A 15095-nucleotide genomic window follows, 5' to 3' on the forward strand; every position below is an offset into this window, starting at 1 on the left:
TGCGGGGATTGTGCGTTGAGGGGAGAAGAGCAAAACCTCAGAGCCCCGTCTCCAGGAACTCCGTCCCATCCTGCTCCCCACGCACACCACGGGGCCTGGAGGTGACTTGGGGGCCAGGCGTGGGAGCCCGGGACGGGGGCGTGGCCGGACGGAGGTGGGGCGGGGCCGACAGAGGTGGGGCGGGGCCGGGGGCGGGGCCAGGCGTGCACCCTCTGTAAAACCTCACTCTTGACAAGGAGGACACCTTCTGTGCGTGGTTCCCGGACAAAACGCGACATGGGGTGTCCTTTGGACGCTGGCTCCCGCCACAGCCCTGCCTGGAAGACGGTGCTTTTAACAGGTGCGTGAGAGCGACTGTGCCGCTTGTTGGGGACAAGAAGGGTGTATCCCCAGGGAAGAGTCTCTGTCAGAATCAAAGTTGCCCCCACTCAGAGTTCAGACTCTGGTCCCCTAAAACCCATGCAGCCCAAGCACCCAATCCTCGAGAGCTCTTGAACCACCCTCCTCCCCCACACACCCCTGCACTTAGAGGCGATGCTACTGGCTCCGTTTCCAAAGGAGGAAAGTGAGGGGCAGAGAGGGGATGAGGTCACCTAGCCGAGGTCGCAGGACTGGCAAGGGGCAGAATCTGAATTCGAGACTCCAGCTCAGCCCCTTTCTACCAGAGCACCCTGTCTCACCCTAGCTACCCACAACCTAATAGTAAACAAAAATAACAATAATAAAATCATAACAGCAGTCGTGAAAGGAAGTCATTGTGCCTGAGTACGTTCAGATGCCTGCCTGTTCTAAGTGCTTTCATGTCGTGACATGTAACTCTTAACACAACCCTATGAGGCAGGGGCTGTATGATTCCCCTTTCACCGAGCAGGAAACTGAGGCTCAGAGAGGTTGTGTGCCCTCCCCAAGTCACACAGCTTAGACGTAGCACAATGAAAATTTGAAGCCAGATGGTCTGACTACCCAGACCACACTTTCCAGAGACCACACACATCTACCTCTCAGAGTATAAATGACTTGCCTCCTTTTCTAGGTCTTAAAAGTCCCGTTCTGTGTATTTTTAAAACCCCAAACTCCGAGTTCAAAGGTTTGCTAAATACCCAGCTCAGGCTGGCAAGGTGGGCCTGTTCCCTATTTCCCTCTTTCTTCCCTCCAGACCTGTAGTCTGGGACCACTCAGGGCCCTGGGCAGAGGGGAAGAAGGAAAGATAATGAGGTGGGAGAGTTTCTACTTGGCTGCTCTAGCTGTGAGGTAGAGACACGGCCTGCTGTGTGTTGCTGGGTGTTTGGGGGTAGAGGTCTACTTTGGGGATTGGCTTTGCCACTGGATAAATAGCAATCAGCTTCTAGAAAGTGGCTTACAAAGTGTTTGCAATTGGGGTGAAGGGATGGCGGGTTGTTTACAAAACATTGTTCAGAAGAAAACGAAGCAGAATGCAAAAAAGTTACACATGATATAATTTCAACTCTGTAAACACAAAATGCTACCTTGATAATAGCAAGTGCCTAGGGAGGGTGGCCAGAACAAGCTCAGCGATGGAGGTCGAAGTGCCCGTGCCCTTGGCATCAGCCTAGCACACAGCAACCTCAAACTCCTGGGCTCAAGCGATCCTCCTGCCTCAGCCTCCCAGAGTGCTAGGACTACAGGCATGAGCCACCGTGCCTGGCCCTCACATCTCTTTAATTCGAGTTTTAGCTGATTTCAGAATGTGCTTTACAATGCCATGGTTGAAATCTGAAAGGTATATAAAAAGGCCTTGACAGAAGTCTTTGTTCTGTTGCACCTAGTCGGTTTCCCATGTAACCCCCCCACCACACAGACACACAAAGAAAACCACTGTTTTTGCATAGGTTTCTAAAGTTTCTTTATGCAAATGCAAATATATGGTCTTTTCTCCCTTTTTACACAATTGGTGGCATACCATCTAGACCAGGCGTCCTCAAACTACAGCCCGCAGGCCACATGCCACCCATCTAGGACATTTATCTGGCCCACGGGGTGTTTTTGCCACCACTGCCTGTCCTGTTTAGCAGCTGACTTGTCCCGGGCCCACAGTGCGCACTCTCCAGCAGTCTGAGGGACAGTGAACCGGCCCCCTGTTTAAAAAGTTAGAGGACCCCTGAGACTATTCTGCAGCTTGCATTTGTTTCTTAACCATTCACCTTGGTGACTTTTCCTGTCTCGGTTCACAGAACTCATGAATTTTTGCACATTCTTTTGTATAGATGTATTGTTGCATCGTGTGAATGGACCATAATTTACTTAATCAGCTCACTATTGCTAAACAGTTAGGTATTTCTAGTATTTTGCTATTGTAAATAAAGTGTGGTAAATAACCCTATGTCTCAGTCATTTTGTACTGTGAAAATGTATCTATAGGATACAGTCCTTGACATTTAATTACAGGATCAAAGGATATGGGAATTTGCAATTTTGAAAGACTTTCCAGATTGCCCTTGACAGGGGTTGTACCAGCAAAGTGTGAGAGTTCCTGTTGCCCTCCGTGTCACTAACACTAGTCATCAAACTTTTGGATCTTTGCCGATAGGTGAAAAGTATTACCTCGGCTTGTTTTGATTTACATTTCTCTTACTATGAGTAGAGCTGAGCATTTTCCCTTCATCAATGGACATTTGCATTTTCTTTTCTATGAACTTCTTACATCCTTTGTGTATTTTTCTGTTAGGTTGCTGACGTTTTTCTTATTGATTTCCAGGAACTCTTTATATATTAGTGAAATGAGCTATTTGTGATATCAGTTACAAATAATTTTCCCTAGTATGTCATTATTCTCTTGACTTTGTTAGTGGTTTGTTTTAACCTTGCAGGAATTTCTTTTCACTTTTATGTCAAAATTTTCAGTCTTTCATGGCTAAGGTGTGTGTTCCTACCACATCCTTACAGAGAGAGGCAGAAGAGTGGAATGGGTAAGGGAATGGGATGTGGACCCTAACTCCAAGGGTTCAAATCCAAGCTCCAACCAATATTGACACAGGAAAGTGGACTCAAAAACTGAGGTTCACCCTGAAGGCCAAGAGGGTTCTTGGCTTCATGCAGGAAAGAATCCAAGTGCAAGCTTCAAGTTGGAAAGGGAAGCAAAATTTTATTAAACAAATGTGGCAAGCAGGCTACTCCACAGGCAGAGCAGCCCCCATACATTGCTAGTGGACTTAAATTATGGCTGCCTCTTGATTATATGCTAAATAAGGGGTGGATTATTCATGACTTTTCTGGGGAAGGGGCAGAGAGTTCCAGGAATCAGGGTACCTCCTCCTTTTATACCATATAGTGTAACTTGCAGTTGTCATGGTGATTGTAAACTGTCATGGTGCTAGCAAGAGTTTTTTTTAGCATGCAAATACATTATAACCAGAGTATAATGAGCAACAAAGGCAAGTGGAGGTTGCTTTAGTTACTATCTTGGTTTTACTTGTTTCTCCACTGTATCCTCTTTTGTCAGAGACCTTGGTTTGGATCTTATCAAATGGGGCCTGCTGGTTCCCTATCACAATATGAAACTTTAATAAAAGCAAATGAGAGAAACTAAGGCAGGGGATGGGGGGAACACTCAACAGTACAGTTTAGTGGCTGAGAATTTTGACTGCCTGGGTGTGGATCACAGTTCTGCTGTTTGCCACCTATGACAGCCTGGACAAATGTCTTAAATTCTCTGAGCCTCAGTTTCCTCATCTATAAATGGGGAATCACAGTCATATTAGTAATGGTTAAGGCAAGAAACAGATGGTCTACTCTAAGGGAGTAGTGAGGAGAGTTTAAGACAGGGACTGTTTGCAGAGGTATAGGCAGGACATAGGTAGAACAACATGGAATTATGCAGCATCCAGGGGCTAGCAACTGCAGGGAGCTGTTACTTCCCCCAGATTAGAAGGTGTAAGAGGACGAGCAGATTCCAGAACCAGAAGAGAATAACATATGGAGAGGGCTGCCCAGCAGGAGCTAGAAGGACACAGCCAACCCTTGGTGACTATGGGGGAGGGAACTTCAGGTCTAATCACTAAGCTCACTCCCCTGCTACCTTCCTGTCTTCTACCAACATGCCCACTGGCAGAAGCCAACCAGCAGCAAAAGGCAAGGGACCCCCAACAATGCAGCTCACAGAAGACAGCCTTTCAGGCAACAGAGCACAGAAGTGGGAAGCAGCTGTTGGCAACAACCAGCATAATATAAATGTGTGATTAGCAGGTTAGATGTGAGGAATCAATGAGTTGATACACGTCCAGAACTTAGAACACTGGTGGGGCCAGGTGCAGTGGCTCACACCTACAATCCCAGCACTTTGGGAGGCCATGGTGGGAGGATTGCTTGAGGCCAGGAATTCGAGACCAGCCTGGGCCTGAGCTATGATCATGCCACCACACCCCAGCCTGGGCAACAAAGTGAGACCGTGTCTCCAAAACAAACAAAAAAAGACCATGGCAAGCTTGCAGTAGATGCTCAATCAATCGATGAATGTGCTCTGTTATTTTCGACTCTGCTTTTATCATTATCATTGTTGTTATCATCAACTCTTGATACGCCAAGCACACACTCAGTTGCTTGGGAAGGGTGACTGGACTTGTGGGGCAGAATATTGCCTTTGGTCTCATTTGCTCTCTCTGCTGTCTCTTCCTCCTTCCCACCGCCTCCAAGGCACCCTGCTCGCCTCCTGCACCTGTTCTACCTCCCCCGAGCTGCCCTTCTCCGCACAATTGGATCCCTTGACCGAAGGAGCCAGTGTCCACCTGCCTGTCCCCGGTAGCCTGGATGACGTCCTCACCACTTCGTGGTTCCGAGGGCATGAAGCCCAGCCCGCAGCCATGATATTCTCCCCCGAGGGCCTCCCAGGACCCGCTCACACTGGCCGGGAGATGCTGGACACCCAAGGCAGCCTGGTCATCAGAAATGTGACGGCTCAGGACTCGGGCAGCTACACGGTGGTGCTGGAAACCAGCAGGGGACGCAGGAGTGCGACGGAGCAGATCCATGTCAGGAGTGAGTGGGGCCCATGGTGGGAGGGACTGAGTGCTCAGAGAGCAGACCCGCCGGACCCCAGCAGGGCCCGTCAGGACATATTGCACGCCAGTAATCAATCGCTTCCCAACAAGATACCCCAAAACTTAAAATACAGCAACCATTTATTTCACTCACAATACTGCAGGACGGTTCTTGTGGTCAGCTGGGGGGTGCCCGGGCGCCGGCTGGTCCAGAATGGCCTGTTTCATATACCTGGCAGTGGCCCGGCTGGTGGCTGGGGTGATGGGGCTGACTGGGCCACCAAGGCTGCCATTCTCCAGCAGGCTCACCCAGCAAGGGAAGAAGAGCAAGAGCAGAAGCCGCAAGGTCCCTTGGGGCCCAGGCTCAGAATTTGCACGTCATCATTTCTGCCGCCTTCTATTGGCCAAAGCAAGTCACATGCCCTGCCCAGCCTTTATAGGAGGGAACTAGGCCCCGCCTCTTAAAGGGGAGGAGTTATAAGCTGTTGCCGCCATTTTTTGTCGTCGACTATGCCTTCCCACCGATGTTCATGAGACACGTGTTTATCATGCCTTGGGAAAGGCAGTGGTCTCTCATAGCAGCCTTCAACCTCACTTATGTTGTTTTGTTGTTTTTTTTTTTTTGAGACAGAGTCTTGCTTTGTTTGCCTAGGCTAGAGTGAGTGCCGTGGTGTCAGCCTAGCTCACAGCAACCTCAAACTCCTGGGCTCAAGCGATCCTTCTGTCTCAGCCTCCCAAGTAGCTGGGACTACAGGCATGTGCCACAATGTCCGGCTAATTTTTTCTATATATATTAGTTGGCCAATTAGTTTCTTTCTATTTTTATAGTAGAGACGGGGTCTCGCTCTTGCTCAGGCTGGTTTCGAACTCCCGACCTCGAGCAATCCGCCCGCCTCGGCCTCCCAGAGAGCTAGGATTACAGGCGTGAGCCACCGCGCCCGGCCTCACTTATGTTTTAATGAGCCTTCAAGCTCTGGACTTGAACTTTCATACCTGAACCAGAAAAACAAAGCCCTGAGGGTAACCAGTCCCATCCTCCTTAGAAGGTAGTTTATAGACTATCTTAGACTACTTGGGCTGCCACAGACTGGGTGGCTTAAAGGACAGAAGTTAACTTCCTAACAGTTCTGGAGGCTGGGGTCCAAGACCAAAGTGTTGGCAGGTTGAGTTTCTTCTGAAGCACCTGTCCTTGACGTGCAGATGGCCACCTTCTCGTTCTGCCCTCACATTTCTGCTGCGTGTGCACACCCCTGGCATCTCTCCGTGTGCCCAACCTTCCTTTCGTATGAGGACACCGGTTAGATTGGATTGGGGCCCACCCTAACAGCTTCATTCTAATTTGATCACCTCTTTAAAGACCTTATCTCTACGTACAGTCACATTCTGAGGTCCCAGGGCTTAGGGCTTCAACATATGAATTTTGGGGATTCAGTACAGTCCTTAACAGAGATCATATTAGTTATGGCTGGGCGTGGTGGCCCCTAGCACTCTGGGAGACCGAGGCGGGAGGATCGCTCGAGGTCAGGAGAGATCATATTAGTTAGGATTCAGATTCTGATGCTCTATCAAAGACCCAAAATAACAGAGTCTGAAATGAGATGAGGATTGATTTCTCTTACATAATAGTCTGGCATAAACAGTTGAGGGACCATATGGTGGCTCCATGGTGCCGGGATCCAGGCTTCTAGTTGTTCCTTTATCACTAGGGTGTAGTCCCACCATGGGACTAGGGTGGCTCCCATCACATCTGCATTCCCCCCAATAAACCAGAGAAAGGGGAACGGGAACAAAAATGACTTCCTTTTAAAGGCCAACATCAAGGTTGCTCATATCCCGTTGGCTGGAAGCTAGTCACTTGTCCATACTTAGTTGCAAGAGATGCTGGAAATGTAGTCTGTATCCCAGGCAATGATATGTCTAGCTAAAACGTTGGGGGTTGTGACTAAAGAAAGAGAGGAAGAAGAGATGTTGGGAGCCATCCAGCAGTTTCTGCCACAGGTTGATATTCAAGGATACCCTTGGGGTCTCGCCACTCCCCCGAATCCCAGGGGCTTAGCCAAGTGTTTCTTCCAACCCAAGGTGTTTGGCTGCTAAATCAGCCAGGTCAGCATGCACCATATGGGTCCCCAGCTCCACCATGGGTGTGTGGCAGGTATACAAAGGGTGTCCATTCTCTAGGAAGAGTGATAGGGGCTAGGAGGGATGAGGCTTTGAGGGAAGGCTTGAGCAGGGCAGGGACACTTTGTTATCCATTTATTTAACAAAACATCAGCACCTACCTTGTGCCTGGCCCGGTGCTGGGCAATCCAGGGGACCTAACGGTGACTGAGACAGCCCCAGCCTTGCCCTCACCTCCTTGCACTCACGGTCCAGTAGGGGAGACAGACTCATCCCCAGTTAGTGATGACCCAGAGTGCTCAGCGCTGGGTCAGGGGAACCCAGAGGGTACCTCCCTGCCCCCCAAGAAGGTCTGAGGGGAACTTCCCAGACAAGGGGGAAATTCAGCAGTGCACAATAAAAAGCTAATTTCTTCCACCCTGGAATTCCCAGTCTAGCAGACACTAAAGGAATAATTTGAAGAAAGGATTGAATAAAGTTTCTCTGCAGACGTACCATTTAAAATGATACCCGAAGCAAAATAAAAGTTAGCCCATAAAGATGGTATGGAAGGGTGTTCCAGGCAGCGGGAACAGCACAGGCAAGGGCTGGAGGGGTGAGAGCAATGCTGGCGAGTTTGAGACATTGAGAGTAGAGCAGCGTCCAGGGAGCAGAACGGACAAGGCCATAGGCACGCCAGTGCGGCAGAAGGGGACAGGTGGAGCTGCGGGTGAGCAGGCCTGAACGCAGTGTTAGAGCAGACAGGTTAGTTAGAGGGGAGGACATAAGAAAGACAAAGGAACTTTTCATGGGAGTTTTCAGCCTGCTGAGTACAGAAAGGCAGAGAGCCAAAGTGCACCGCCTCCGAGACAGGTAGGGCAGACACAAACCCTCCCTGGGAAACTGAACAGCTTGGCCCTGCCTCCCTAGGAGAAAATGGCAAAAGAGATCTCGGGGCCAGAGTCCCTGCAGACAAAGGTCCACTGCCCACTCCCGCCACGTGGAGTGTCCTTTCCTGCACTTTTGCTTCCTTTCAGCTTACCATAAAGTCCTTTTTCTACTCTTGCTTTGTAGACCGCTGTCATTCTTTGTAGCAGGGAGACAAGAACCGGGGTATTAGGGCAGAGCTGGTGACAGTAGGCCTTCCATTCAACACGATTTTTTCCCAAAAGATTGTGTTATGTGTGCATCAAACACTTCCTTAGCCTTCTGTGTTCTGGTTGATGCTGGGGTGTCAGCCAGGGCAATATGGGAATAAAGGATGTCTGACCAGCCTGGAGAGCCAGGTGGATCTTCCTGGAGGAAGGGACATCTGAGTTGGGACTTGTAGGATGAGTAGGAGTTTGCCAGGTGAAAAGCTGGGGGGAAAGTGTTCCTGCAGAGGGGCCAATCAGAGTAAACAACAGGCGTCAATTCACTGCACATTCTCTATGTACCAGACACTGGATCATTTCCCAGCAACCTGAGAACACAGATGCTCTGAGCACCAGCCCCGTTGCACAGGTGGGGGAACTGAGGCTCAGAGAGGTGACGTCAGCGGCCTGTGGGCATAGGGTGAGCCAAGGACTGAGCTGGGATTTTGCAAAACTCTCTATGATCCTGGAGCCTCTGTCCTTCCGCGCGGCCTCTCTAGCCCGGCAACGTCTCGGTGGTAGAGTGCAAAGGCAGGGCGCCCCCACTTGGAACCCCGCTTCTGCGCTGACTTTCCCCAGAGATGCTAAGGCCTGCTGGGGTCCGCCAGTCTGTATTTCTGTGATTTGAAGGCTGATTCCTCTTCTAAAGGCCTCCCCCCACACGCACACCGTTGCCCGTGCCATTCTCAGCCCGAGTGTCCTTTCCGAAGAGGGACGTGGCAGGGACTTGTGCTCGCTAGCGTGGCAGCCGGCTCCGGAGCCAGAACGCCCTGCCTCGCATCCTGCACCGTCCGTCACTGAGGCCGCACATGAGTCCTTGCAAAAGTGACTTCCCTTCCTGGAGCCTCAGTTTTCCTCATCTGTGCAATGGGATCATAGCAGAACCTATCTCATAGGGTTATTGTGAGGAGTACACGAGTCGATCATGTCAAATGCCTACAGCAGTGCCTGCCACGGAGTGAGTAAATAAATGGTAGCCTTGTTAGTTTCGAGGGGCTTGATGTCTTTGAGCCTTCATTTTCCCATGGAAATAGGGATAATAATGATGCTAATTACTTCAAGGGATTGTTGTAAGGATTAAATGAGTAAATCCAGTGGCTTTCATAAGGAACGCAGAGCCCATCGTGCTTGGAGTAGTAACTGTTACCCTAGTAACACAGTTGCTTCTAGTAATAATATACATGGAAGTATAACTGTTATTACAGTAACATAGTTATTACCATGAGCGACACAGTCTGATGTTTTCTGTAATATTTCTTTTCGTGTTTTCAATGCCGAGCACAACCTACTAAATGATTTCACCACCCACGCGTGGGTCTCACTTGGAGTACAACCAGCCCTGAATTAACACATGAGCTTAGGATGGCGTTTGGCTCCTGGTAACAGCCCAGTCCAGGTGGCTGTCCCATGGGTTCTTGTTTCTACACCTGGTGGCTCCTTCTCCTCCTTCAACATTTAGCTAAGGCTCCTCCTCCTCCGGGAAGCCTTCGGGGAGCTCCCTGCTTCTGGTAAATTTCTTTTCATGTATCACATTCCACTGAAATAAAAAATCAGCTCTGAGTGGAGGCTCTGAGGACACAGTACAATGTCACACTGCCTGAGTTCGAATCCCAGATGTGCCTCTCTCTGAGCATGAGGCCTGGCCCTCGTCACCCCCGGCCCTCAGAGCCTTTCACCTGAAAAATGTGGAATGAGAATGACAGGCCACTTGGGTCACCTCCTCACTGGGCTCCCAGTGTCCACTCCTGCACCCTTAAAGTCAATTTCTCGCATGGGAGCCAGAGAGATCCTGTCCACACCTTAGCCAGCTCCCATCCTCCCTCTGCTCAGCGGCTCCCACCTCATTCAAAGTCAGAGTCAGAGTCCTCCCCCTGGCCCAGGAGGTCCTGCATGATCCGCCCTCGTTGCCTCCCTGACCTCTTCTCCCACCCCTCTCCACCTTTCCCTCCTCTCTGTGCACGCCTTGGCTCACATGCATCTCGGCGCCTTTGCACTTGCTCTTCCCTCTGCCTGGAAAACTCTTTCTCCAGGAATCCACACGGCTCCTTCAGGACTCTGCTCATTTGTCACCTCCTGAAAGAGGCCCTCCTTGGCCCATCTCTCCTGCAACCGGCTTACGCCACCTCCAGTCCAACCCTGCAGCCCTTTGTATCTTTCCTCCCAGCTGTCACCACCACCACTACTATACATTCATTCATCTGTTTGTTGACTGTCTCTCCACTCGATTGTCAGTTCCACGGGGCAGAGACTGCCTCTGTCTAATCCCTGCTGAGACCCAGTGTCCTAGATTTGGTTCACCCAGAAGCAGAGCCAGAGGCGAGAATTGTCTGGAAGGCAGGTTATCCGGAAGGCACAGAGAACTGACGAGGGCCGGGGGGAGTGAGGCAGGGAAGGCATCGTGGGGCTGCGCCTGTGTGCGCTCGCTCCCCACACTCCTGGCCTGCTGCCTCCCTGGCAAAGGGACACTAGCAACCGGTAACAGCCATCAGGAACAGGACGCAGGTGCTGGCAGTTGGAAGTGGCAAGGGTCAGGGCTTGGAGTGGGTGGCCGGCGGTTCTGCTACACCCAGTCTAGAACAGCCCGGGGCACAGAATGGGCTCTCCAGACACGTTCCCTGGTGAAAGACTGAACAAACGAAAGGATGCTTGAATGGCTCTGTTGGGGACAGGAGAAATGCCCAGCGTTTCTGAGTGGCCCCCACCCACGTGGCCTTGCTCCCTGTCTTTGCAGACAGCTTCAAGTCAGTGCCGCTGCGGACATTCCCACAAGCTATTCAGGGCATCATCGAGAGCGACCTCAACTACTCGGTGATCCTGGAGTGGGTGACAACAATGACCCCTGAGCCTGTGCTGAGCTGGACCCTCAATGGGGAGTTCTGTGGGACCGGGGAGAGGCTGTTCCTCCGGCGGTTGTCCCAGGAGCAGCTGGGCACCTACGTGTGCACGGCCACCAGCAGTGGGGTGCAGCTGTCCTCCCAGCCTGTGACTGTCATGCTGCCACGTGAGTCCCCCCCCCAACGAGGCCCCTGCACCCTCACTGGCCTGCGGCAGCCTTCCTGACTCTACTGAGCCACCCTCGACAAGCCCCTCTCAGACCCTTTTTATAGCCAAAATGTCATTCCGTTCTTCCATCCGCCTGGCGGGTTGGGGATCCGTAGCCTATTTTCAGGTGACAAGCTGCGGCTGAAAGAGGGGAACCGTGCAAAGCCCAGCCAAGGATTCAGACCAGGTGGCCTGGGTCCTAGCTGCAAGCTTTTGCTGGCTGCGTGAACACGGGAAGCCCCTTCGCCTCTCTGAGACTCGGCACGTGCCTGCCAAAAACGCAGATCACAGCACGAGGAGTGGCTCAGAGCACGGGCTTTGCAATCCCAATTCTGGCTCCACCACTTCCTGGCTGTGTGACTTTGGGCTAGTGCCTTAACTTCTCTGTGCCCCAATTTCCTCATCTACAACCCTGGGAAAATAACAGTGCCCACCTCAAAGTGCAGTTAAGAGCATTCAATGAGATAAACAGGTGAACAGCTTAAAATAGTAATGCCTCTCGCTATCAAACACTGATGTGTGCTCAGTAAGTGTGAGCTAGTACTATGGTTACAATTAGGGTTGTCATTATTTTTTTTTTGAGACAGAGTCTCGCTTGTTGCCCAGGCTAGAGTGAGTGCCATGGCGTCAGCCTAGCTCACAGCAACCTCAAACTCCTGGGCTCAAGTAATCCTTCTGCCTCAGCCTCCCGAGTAGCTGGGACTACAGGCATGCGCCACCATGCCCGGCTAATTTTTATATATATATATATTAGTTGGCCAATTAATTTCTTTCTATTTATAGTAGAGACGGGGTCTCGCTTTTGCTCAGGCTGGTTTCGAACTCCTGACCTCGAGCAATCCGCCCGCCTCGGCCTCCCAGAGTGCTAGGATTACAGGCGTGAGCCACCGCACCCGGCCAGGGTTGTCATTATTGTCATTAATGTTGGAACAATTAGCATTTGCAGTCGCCTGGGTGGGGGCCCGGGCAGCCATAACAAGAACGGCTGGTTGTTGGGGTCAGAGAAGTGGTTAGGGAGCTGGCTGAAACCGCCTCATCTCCCTAGCCAGGGTCCAAGGGGGAGCTTCAGGATTTGGTGTCGGGTTGGTTCACTGGGAGAAAAAAATATTTACATCTTACAGCACCTGGTGACCCTGATATAGTCATTGAGAATGATGACACTTCCAAGACCCCCTTTGCTCATTCGTCAGCTGTTCAGGAAATGGTTGTTAGGCACCTACTGTGTGCCCAGCCCATGCTGGGCAGTGCTGGCCAGGTGGCCGGGGCTGAAGGCCAAGGTGAGGGGCTGGCTTCTGCCCCGGGGTGCTGAGGAGCTACAGCAGGGTTCTGAGCAGGAGAGGAACAGGGTCAAGTGTGAGCTTTGACCCCTTCTGGCTTCCGTGCAGTGGGAGACGTGTGTGGGCCAGACTGGGGCAGGAGGATGGGGGGAGGCTGGGGTGGAGGGCCGGAGGGCAGGAGGAAGGGATGGATTGAAGAGACAAACTCGGGAGGCGGAATGGCCAGAGGTGGGGGTGCAGAGGAAGGGAGGAAGGGCGATGCCTCCAATCTTGCCCCTCTTTGGTCCCCAGAAGCCATCGTGGAGCCCACGGACGCTGAGCCCATCGAGCCAGACCCCACTCTCGCGCTGTCGGGGGCGCCTGCCGTCGGCCTCCTCGTGGCCGGAGTTCTGGGAGGCCTGGTCCTGATGGGGGCCGCGGGCTCACTCCTCATCCGCCACTAGAGGTACCTCCCCTGCCCCTCGCCCCCCGCGGGGCCCAGAGCTCGCTCTCCATGGAGACAGAGACCCATCCCACAGCCCCATCAGAGCCCGAGGGCCTCCCCTCCGTGTCACCTCCACCCCGCCAGCAGGGTGGCCCAAGCTTGTCCCCACGCGGAGGCCGGGTCTCCACGTGGGAGCGGAAGCCACGAGGCCCCTTAAGGCCCAAGCGCAGAATGGGCAGCATCACTTTCTGCACATTCTATTGGCCAAAGCGAGTCACGTGGCCGGCCTTGCAGGAAGTGAGGAAATCGATGACTCCGCCCCTTGCTGAGACGGAGACTCCGCCCACTTTTGCAACCCGCCGCCAAAGGCAGGAACGCGCGGCTGCCTCTCAGCCCCCAGCCTCCCGCCCTTGCCCTCCTCTTCTCCCTGAACGTGGAATTCATAGCTTTTCTCTCTCTGTGTCTGTCTCTGCAGATGGGAACTCAACGCTTCTCCATCTACCTGGAGAAAGACTCCAGCCCATGGCTTCCAAGACCTCAGCACCTCTGTTCCAGGGAACAGCCCGACTAGACTCCCTTCGCCCTGTTTCTGAAATGCCTGAAGAAAGTGTCTGATGGACTCACTTGGTGCCACCCTTGGTCCCATCCCCGTGGCCAGGAGTAGGGCAGGGGGACGTGTCATTCAAGGAGAGCCCTGGGGGTCCAGCTCTGTCTGGGGGAGGGGGCCTCAGAGCTCAGAAAACAAGGGGGAGGCTCTGCCCTGCAAGCAGGCGGACCCCAAAGTATGTCTTCTACGCACGCAGCTTAGTTTTGCTCCTTTGCAAAAAGCAAAAGTTTCTGAATGATTTCTGACGGAGGCTGTCTTCATGAGAAGTTGGGGAGGTGGCCCGCAGAAATCCGTGGCACGTTTGTGGATGAGATCAACCGTTTGGTTTTGAGCTTCTTGAGTTTGACACCCCATTTGCTGGAGGACCCTGACGGGTGGCAGGCACAGGGGACACGAGTGTGGGTGAAGAACGCAAAGCCACCTGACACGGCGTGTGATTAGCACTAATAGCAGCTCTGGTGGCAGATCTGAGTCCAGGTCGTGCCTGTTGAAGGCTCTCCACGTGCCAGCCACTGGCTGTGCGCCTTCTGTGGTCCCACGTGCCTTGTCCCCACGGAGGAGAGGAGAATGCACCCCAGTTCCACAGACAAAGCAGGGGAGGCTCAGAGAGCACGTGAGTGACTTGCCCAGGGTCACACAGATAGAACGTGCTGGAGCTGGTGTTCAAACCGGGCTGCCTGGCTCTGAAATCTGCTTGCCAATCACCCCACGACCCTGTTGCTTCTTCCGTGAAACCAGAACACCCTCCCCTCCTCTGTGTCGCGTAGATGTCGCTGTGCTCATGTGCATAGGATAAAAGTGAGGTTCAGAGAGGGGAAGCGACTTGCCCAAGATCACACAGTCAAACGTGATGCCAACTCAAGTCTGCCCAATCGCAAAGCCCGTGTCCAGACCGGCACCATCCAACAGGACTCTCTGCGGTGACAGAAACGTCTCATGTCCAATGTCGCTGTCCAATGCAACACCATCCAAGACATGTGGCAGTTGAGCCCTTGGAATGTGGATAGTGAAACTAAGCAACTGGATTTTAAGATCTTCTTTTATTTATTTATTTTTTATTTTTAGAGGTGGGGGTCTCACTATGTTGCCCGGCTGGTCTTGAACTCCTGGCCTCAAGTGATCCTCCCACCTCAGCTTCCCAAAGTGTTGGACACTAAGACCCTCCACATTCCAACGACTTGTCCTGACTTGTCCTACGCAGGGAAAATAGCCTAAGACGAAAATAGCACCCAGCCCCCCAGCTATAGTTCCGAGAAGAATGCATTCCTTGACGAGAAGAATGCATTCCTTGACGTGCTTGCTCCAGGGCATGCTACCTGCAATTGTTCCCGACCCCCTGCCAGTTTGGGGTTGAGTGATCCATCACAAACAGCTTCCGGTGCCATTGGGATGCTGATTGGGGCTGATTGGGGCTGATTGGCCCACACGCAAGCCTCATCATCCCCCCACTCTATTTTTCTGTTTCTACTTCCTTGTTTCTGTATATAAAACCTACTAAAAATCCAAGTAAAGCAGACCTTG

At 52.2% G+C, this 15095-nt stretch overlaps 3 protein-coding genes across 4 annotated transcripts in view; 2 read left to right on the forward strand and 1 right to left on the reverse strand.

Moving 5' to 3' along the window:
• CEACAM20 (CEA cell adhesion molecule 20) overlaps positions 1-278 on the reverse strand; it is a 28347-nt gene extending 28069 nt beyond the window's left edge. The window contains exon 1 of the mRNA XM_075993448.1: positions 227-278. Coding sequence (XP_075849563.1) covers positions 227-278 — 52 coding nt within the window. The remainder of the gene's footprint in view (positions 1-226) is intronic.
• BCAM (basal cell adhesion molecule (Lutheran blood group)) overlaps positions 1-15095 on the forward strand; it is a 366430-nt gene that overhangs the window by 203705 nt on the left and 147630 nt on the right. The gene's annotated exons all lie outside the window — the stretch shown is intronic.
• On the forward strand, positions 234-14841 carry IGSF23 (immunoglobulin superfamily member 23). Its single transcript, XM_012761346.3, has 5 exons — positions 234-340; positions 4651-4992; positions 10956-11225; positions 12835-12988; positions 13443-14841. The coding sequence occupies exons 1-4, from the start codon at positions 277-279 to the stop codon at positions 12984-12986; spliced, it is 828 nt and encodes a 275-aa protein (XP_012616800.2). The 5' UTR covers positions 234-276; the 3' UTR covers positions 12987-12988; positions 13443-14841.

Source organism: Microcebus murinus, chromosome 16 (assembly GCF_040939455.1).
Source record: "Microcebus murinus isolate Inina chromosome 16, M.murinus_Inina_mat1.0, whole genome shotgun sequence".
Taxonomy (NCBI): Eukaryota; Metazoa; Chordata; class Mammalia; order Primates; family Cheirogaleidae; genus Microcebus; species Microcebus murinus.

Excerpts from the sequence above, each read along its gene's own strand:
- IGSF23 (XM_012761346.3), top strand. The coding sequence starts at position 277 with ATGGGGTGTCCTTTGGACGCTGGCTCCCGCCACAGCCCTGCCTGGAAG. Across the intron at positions 4,993-10,955 it reads GGAGCAGATCCATGTCAGGA|ACAGCTTCAAGTCAGTGCCG; the intron begins GTGAGTGGGGCC and ends CTGTCTTTGCAG. Across the intron at positions 11,226-12,834 it reads TGTGACTGTCATGCTGCCAC|AAGCCATCGTGGAGCCCACG; the intron begins GTGAGTCCCCCC and ends TTTGGTCCCCAG.